Consider the following 8,115-nt stretch of genomic DNA (forward strand, 5'->3'; position numbering starts at 1 on the left):
CAACAGAGCTGCTTCATGGAAGAAGAACCTCAGCTTAGCCTGTTAGCTTTAGTATTAGCGCCGACGCTGTCACCATATATATGTATTAGCTCAGCGCTACACATTCTCCTCTCATCACTGAGGTCCTCCATCCACATGACAGAGAGGGGAACACAAAAATGACTAAGCCTGCAACTGAAAATATAGATGGAAGACCTCAGTTTGTTAGTTTGTCGTGCTAGCACCGAGCTAATACAAATAAGGCAATATAGCATGGCGCTAGCGCTAAAGCTAACAGGCTAAGCTGGGGTTCTTCTTCCATGAAGCAGCTCTGTTGTCCTCCATCCACACTTCTCTCTGTCAACGCTCTCTGTTTTTTTTTTTAAAAGAGCCAATCGTCAGATATTGTCCAAGATTAAACTTCAGGGTGGATATAGTTCGCTATCAGCCTCTCACGGAGGACCCATCGACATCATCATTTACCCAGAATGCTTTGCGTGTAAATAAAATGGCTCCGTGTTAAGATATATTTTTTAAAAAATTACAAAACTGAACAGCCTGATCATAAGATATTAAGTTAAAACTGCTGAAATGTGAAGGGTGATAACCATTCCCTCAAGGAACGCTAAGCCTTTAATTAGACYCCAGTTTTGCCGTTTCACACATGCGCCCTCTCACCCCGGAAGCCTGCATTTTCTAGAAAGTACGAACCCTCCCTGCTGTCACCCCTCCTTTAAAGGAAGATATCAGACATGACCCACATATTGTCGTGGAAAATAACAAGCAGTTAGCGCAGCTGCAGTCACAGCACGTTTTCATTTGATGCAATTGCTACGTCTTCACAAGCATGACTGTTCACCTCATCCAGACACACGTTATTACTTCCTCCTGTTCTTCCTCTGCTGCAGACACTTTGTGGCCTCACTCTCTTTGCTTTTTTACGAGTGCCTGCACGCTCTGTCGTAAGCTTCTCGGCTGCAGGTTTACCCTTTACTAACAGATCCCCGAGCTGCTGATTTTGTCTGTACTATACACACATACATACGCATTTTCACGCGGCTRCGCGATCGCAATTAGACACACAACCACAATTTTTATGCTCTCGCTCGCACACAACTCCTGTGCCGTTGTCATGGCAGCCGTCGGTAAGGCGCAGAGAGAGATTTTGGCGGTGTAATCCCAAAGGCTGAGCAGCACGAAATGTGAAGCTGCAGTGGAAAAGTAGCAAAGGGAGAGGAGGAAGGGCCCCAAAAAACATAAAGATAGAGGAACTCAAACGTGTCATTCCATCATAGCTGGAAATCTTGTGGCGAAGCGTATTTTCAAGAACAGACAAGATTGAATTGCCATCCCGTGCCAGTTTCCACAAGTTTATTTTGGTTAATTATAAATAGAAACATGAATTTTATCTTGTCTTGACATATAATTTGATGAGGCTGTAACATTTCTGCTTCCCCACCAGACGCCATGTCTGTTTATATCTGCCTGCCAGTCACTTTCCTCCCCATCGCTCACATTTCCACCTCGCTTCCTTCCATCCAAACTCCTCACTCGTCTGTCTTTGTCTTCCTCTCTCCGTCTCTTTTTGTGTTCTAAGCACTCTTTGACGTAGGTGTTCATCGATGAGCCGCCCCCGCACGCACACACACTTCTATTTTTGTTTCTTTTTTATGTAATGAGAGGGGCGGGAGAGAGGAGGATGTGGAAGAGTTTTTTGAGAGAGATGGTTGGCGGGGATGGGGAGGTGTGTGAATGAAGACTAACACAGTCACCCCCCTGCTCTCTGCTCCCCCCCACCCCACCCCACCTGCCGCTTCCAGGTGGACTATATGGATGAAAATGAGGAATACTTCCAGAGACAAGCCTCACACAGACAGTCCCGGCGGCGCTTCCGAAAAATCAACCAGAAGGGAGAGAGGCAGACAATCATCGACACGGTGGATCCGTACCCCGCCGGAAAGCCGCCCATAGCCCGGGGGTARCACACGGTGAGTTGCACCCCACGCCGCCGGTTCGTGTTTACCCTCGCTGTGGCGGATCGCTGTGCGCTCCGGCGGTGACTCAGTGATGTTCTGATGCAGRGTTGTGCTTCTGTAGTGTGTCGAACTTCTTCCAAATCTCTTGTGAATTTCTGCTCTCAGACACAGCGGAACCATTCTGCACTGTGCTACATCAACRTGTGTTTTCTTTTCCTGTTTTCCTGCCTTTTGCTGATCTTTGGTTGGAGTTTGTTTCGCTGTCATGCCGTTTCTGTTGGTGGTTCTCCCTCTTTGAGGCTGTTTTTCCAGTCTTTTATTGGAGTGTTAAGTAGTTGTTTCACGTTTTCTTGCTGGATTACAGTTGTTATGCTTCTGTTTGTGCAGAGAGACTCTCTTGGCTTTTGCCTCTCAGTTTGTCGCTTTTGTACTTGAGTCTTGACCTGTTTGTCATTTACTGTTCAAGTAGTTTCATATTCATGTTAAGAATGCACAATATATTGGCATTAATATTGGTATCGGCCAATATTGGTCATTTTTTAGAATATCGTATTGGTCCGTTATGTAAAACTGGGCCGATATTAATGTCCGATATTGATTTCCCACTTTTTAGCTTTGTGTTTCTGTTTTGAGAGTGGAGATGGTTGGTTGAGCGACATCTGTTTGATCATGATAGTGATATTGACACTGCGCAGGCAGGAATAACTGAAGTAGAGCCATGTCAGAGGTCAGGTCATTTATTTACGGTATCAAAAAAAGACCAAGTGTGCTTATAAGTGTCATATAATTTGTGTGTTTGTGTAATATCGGTAAATATCAGTTATCGGCCATAGCAGCAGTAATTATGTCGGATATCGATATCGGTGCATCCCTAATTCATACATGTTCCTTGCACCATAACCTATTAGTATTCCACTATAAATCAAAAATATATTGTCAATGCAATAGCAAGAAAGTGCAATATTAATATCGCAAACTATTTTTTATTAAATCACAGGAAAAATAAAACCCTGTAAAAAATTTGCAAACACGATAATCTGATCATTTAAATGCTTTTTGATATTAAGAACTTCATTGCTGCAGTCAGACCAAATTGTCAGGTACATAAACAGTTCCATACATATTTAATAATGATGAGATTATATTAAAATTTCATTAAGTTCCAATATTTACAAATGAGAATAAAAAATATATATTATTAGTTTCTTTGTGACTCTGGTGTTAAATGGGGCTGGGTATCATGGCCAATTCTCTAAATCGATTCGATTTCGATTCATAAAGTTCTGAATCGATTAATCACTAATCAATTCAATTCGATTCAATGAAAATGGTTCAACTGTGTTGCAAAATACAATATCACCATTTTTTTCACTTCAACATAAACAACAGGTTTTAGGGACACACTTTTATAATAAACTGTTTAAGCTTAAAAGAAAACTGTCAGAAGATTAAAAGGTTTTAAAGTAAAAAGAAAACTGCAGGGGACAATGTTGTTGGATACATTCCTTTTTAAGTAATCATTTTGATGAATAAGAGGTGATGGGAATAAGGTTGTTGTGTTCAATAAAAATTATTAAAACTAAATACATATAACATATTAAAACAATACAACTACAAAATTTCATCACTGTGGACATTTCTTAAAGTTTAAAAATAATAATATTGGTAACAAAACTAAACCGTTTTGTTTGAATGTGGTCTTTAACACTTTTAAACATGCTGTGGAGAACAGTTCAGTCAGATGTTTTCATACAGTAGTTTGGTTCGCCTAACGAGCTGCTCGTCAAACCCCGCTTCGTTTTCTCTGCCGCATATGAGCGCAAATCTTTGCAAACAAAAGTCATCATGGTCTCTGTTATCTTTAAGTTCTGCAGAGAGTCAGCTGGTAACGTTAAAGCTTCCTTAGTTTCTTTTGTTTTGATCCAGACAACTTGTTATCGAAAGCTAACGTTAGCACTGAACGTCAACCGGATGTAAACATACGGCAAGCCAGGAGTGACAAAATACAGAAACGCGCCTCAGTCAAACTCTCAAGACGCCATGGGGAAGAATCGATCTCATGTCCTGTGAATGGATTTTCCTAAATTTAAATGAAATCGATTTAAATCGATTTTTTTTACCCAGCCCTGGAAAGTAAGATTGTAAAATGCAGATCAGTCCTGCAGAAATGTGTTTGAAGTTTCTTTGAAGTTGCAGATATGTTGTTGTGTTTTCTCTGCAGAGGAGTTTGTTGCTCCTTGTGCTTTTCTTTCCCTGGGAAAAGGAACCACAAGAAAATAAGTAAATACCCAGCATGCAGTTTCTGCACACAGTTTCCTGTTCTGCATAGTTTCACAGCATTCTCCTCATTCTCGTTGCTCCACTGGGTGTTCCGTTAAGTGTACCCATTTTTTTTTACTTTGTCAAACAATCACACTCAAAATGGAGAGACATCATATTTCTCGTCTGACCCCTCAACTCAGACGTTCTGTTTCCTTTTTCTTCATGCACGACTGAACTGAACTTTCTCATGGCCCAATGTCTCCTGACGCTCTCTCAACTCTCCGTGCACCAGCACCGCTCCTGTGGGAAGGATGGAGCTGGCGCCATGGCAACCAGCAGTCCCAAATGGGTTTTGTTTGAGCGCTGTCAGAAGTACAGTAGGAAGCAAAGTTGAGAGCAGCAGTACGCCGCCACTGCTGACAAGGTGGGGTGGAGGGAGTTGACGGAGACGCTGCATCTGAGCAAACGCTAAGCTGATATAGATAATCTCCAGCTTTTAGAATGGCAGACACAACTCAGATGTTTTTTTCTTTAACCACGAGGCATGTTTAGGAGGTGAGAAATGCAGCAAGGAGATTGTTGGAATTTAAAAAATCTCCCCTGCAGGCAATAAGGTTGTTCATCTTAGTCAATGTTGTGAAGGACATTCCAAGGCCTGACATTGCCAAACATTCATGTAAATGCAAATCAATGTGACCGCAATTTTTACACGCCTTGAGGCGCAATTAAACACACCCACAGTTAGTGCAGCAGTGTGTTGGGTTTTACATTGGAAGTTCAGCCTCAATGACACTTTACTGTGTGCAGTTATCGTACAGTATTACATCATCCTGTAAAGATAAATGTCCGAGATGTTTGAACTAGTGCTGTACCAAATGATTATTTTCTAAACGATTAATCTAACGATTATTTTTTCGATTAATCAATTATTCTAACAACAAATCTATAAGTTATTCTGATGTGAGTGCACTAGAAATTTAAAATGTTTTCATCAAATTAACAAGAACAGTTCTTTAATATTGTAATATTTTCTGTAATTGTAATATTATTGTAATTGTAATTGTAATATTTTCATGAAAAACTCACCACTCTTATGCCAATATGGTCGCAATGATGCTTTTAGGTACCGAAATGGAATTGCATGAACATTCACGTGGTCTTATGTAATACAGCGAATCGATAATAAAAAATCTGCGTCAACAAATTTACATAATCGACGTCATCGATTATTTCAACTAATCGGTGCAGCCCTACTTGTGACGTCCACGGCCTACCCCAGTTACTGTGCATGTGTGTCAAGGACAGAAAGGCAGATGTGGCAGTGGAAGGTGTCAAAGCAGTTTGGAGAGAAAAACAAAGTAAAGAACAACAACAAAAAAAGAAAACGATTAATCGATTATTAAATTAGTCATCGATTGTTTTAATAATTGATTAGTTGTCGATTAATCGATTAATTGGTGCAGCCCTAGTTTGAACTATAGGTTTGGACAAGAGTAAATCTGTTTTAAAAACCTCGTTTGTCTAGCGCTCGGGAAACAAAACATTTGATTTTTGGCCTTTAAAGTTCTATTTTTTCTGCATTACAGGGTTCCCACGGGTCCTTAAAATCCTTGAAAGTTTGTGAATTTGGAAAAAACATTTCAAGGCCCTGGAAAGTTGGTGAAAACAGCCAAAAATTACGCTTGTCCTTGGAAGTCCTTGAATGTTTTTTGGGGATTGAAGTTCTCTGTTCACACGACTGATTTTCATTGTTGTTTAAAAAAAATTAATTATAAAATGAAATAAAAATACTTACATTTTATAACTCAGGATTACGATAAACTGACGTCATCGTTTCTGACTCAACAACTTATATGTTGTTCAGATTTTTATTGAATTTACATGATATTAAACCTGTTTATTGGTAACATTCTGCGGCAGCAGTAGGTAATTGCTGTTGTGCATGGTTCTTTAATTTGAGGAAATTGGTACTGAAAAGTCCTTGAAAGGTCCTTGAATTTGATGTTGCCAAGGTGTGGGAACACTGGTTTTTTTCTATAAAACTAAATTACAATTTTGTTATTCAGTAAAAGTGATATATAACATAACATAACATAACATAACATAACATAACATAACATAACATAACATAACATAACATAACATAACATAACATGCAAACTGGTACTCTGTTTACTTTTATCCCAAAAGTCAAATAAATTAGTGAAACTAGTTTTTTGCCAGTGTAAAAATTTTTCAGTGTGATTTATTTTTTGCCTCTATATTTCTCCCAGGAAATTTTTTTTATCATTTTTGTTTTGTTCTGGTGGATTTTAAACACCACCTCTTTGTCCTTGTTTTTGTTTCATGYAATAACTGAAAAGCAAATGATTTCAAGAGTAATTAATTTAAAAGGATTTTTTTTTAACTCAAGTGCTATGCTTTTATTTGTTTTGTACATCAAACCGAAATGATGTTATCCTAAATTACATTTAATATTAAACCTGACATAAATTCTTTGTGTTGTAAAAGCTGTGCTAGAAACAGAAGTGGCCTTCATTGTTTGTGATGTTTTATAACTCCAAGGCCACAGATAGCTTGGGATTAGCCATGATAGTGCATATTGTCCCTGAACAAACCTCTGAAGGAGTCTTGTTGTTTGCTGTTGAAGAATTCCAGTCTAATTCCTAAAATGTAAAAATATTGCCAACCCAGCACTAGTCCTCCCATTGGGAGAGACTTAAACACCCCATCATCACTGGAAGCAGAGCTATTATCCATATTAAATTAGGTTTATTTGGCTCTCAGGGTTCAAACATAATGCAAGATAAAATTCTTTGAACAACTAAACACAGTCTGGCCTCAGAGCAGCATTTAAATTTATGGCTTTATTTTGACTGTTGGGACAATAACTTTTACTTAGAGGACTGAAAGGGATTAACCTTAACATCCATTAGCTGATGAAGTTTCCTTAAATAATACACTTCGTAGAGTGCTATAGAGCACATTGTTCACTATTAAACCAGAGATTAGAAAGTGCAAAAACGGTGCGTTTGTTTTAGCTTTTTGTATTTACTTTTTTTGCTATTCCAACCATTTAATATCAGTTATTAATTATTTGTTTGGCGTCACAATGCGATGAGAGCAAAACATCTGTAATCAAAAGTTTTGTATTTTTTATTTTGTACTCATAACTCACAAAAGAGTATTCATGATTTGCAGAGTGGTGTGGATTGCTGTTGTGCAAAYAAATAACCAGATTAAAGATTTCATACTGAATGTGCAAGAGGACGGCAAAAGAAGTTTGTGATTACGAAAATATTGCAAAATTTTAATATGCTAGTTGCTCCTACACCCATGCCTTTTGTCTGTACACCACAGAGGCCTACAGTGAAACCTCTATACAAACCCGAGTAAAGTTTCACTGTTTAAGCTTCCTCCTGGTCAAATGACCTTTGCAGGTAAAAGATACCAATTTAAGCTTCATTTTTAATTTGCTGTTTGATTAAAAGATGTAACTTTATTTAGAATCCAAGGCATTTATCTCTTTTAACTTCTCTCCAGCTAAAAGACACGTTTTATCTTCTTCTACCTAAATGGGGTAATTCAGTAGATTTTATGGTTTAGTAGAACAAAATTAAACCATGRTAATTTAAAATGCCTGAAAAGGATGAAATCTCTGATTTAAACACACATTTGAGGTTTATTATCACAAGAAACAAATCAGACCATTCTGGCATTTATGAAGACAAAGATAAATATTGAAAATATGATTCGGTTTCCATAGATAAATCATGGCAGTAAAAGAAGACAGTGTTTAGGATCCAACACACGCCTTCTGTGCGCTCAGAGCAGTGAGTTGACACTTGTTCAAAATAGACACACACACACACACACACACACACACACACACACACAC

General features: G+C 38.4%; 1 protein-coding gene across 8 annotated transcripts in view; it reads left to right on the forward strand.

Moving 5' to 3' along the window:
- Positions 1-8,115, forward strand: part of rapgef2b (Rap guanine nucleotide exchange factor 2b) — a 121,726-nt gene that overhangs the window by 59,026 nt on the left and 54,585 nt on the right. For all 8 annotated transcript variants that reach the window (XM_014001991.1, XM_014001995.1, XM_014001992.1 and 5 more), the window contains 1 exon segment: positions 1,800-1,967. In XM_014001991.1, coding sequence (XP_013857445.1) covers positions 1,800-1,967 — 168 coding nt within the window.

Source organism: Austrofundulus limnaeus, unplaced genomic scaffold, assembly GCF_001266775.1.
Source record: "Austrofundulus limnaeus strain Quisiro unplaced genomic scaffold, Austrofundulus_limnaeus-1.0 Scaffold11, whole genome shotgun sequence".
NCBI classification, from domain to species: Eukaryota; Metazoa; Chordata; class Actinopteri; order Cyprinodontiformes; family Rivulidae; genus Austrofundulus; species Austrofundulus limnaeus.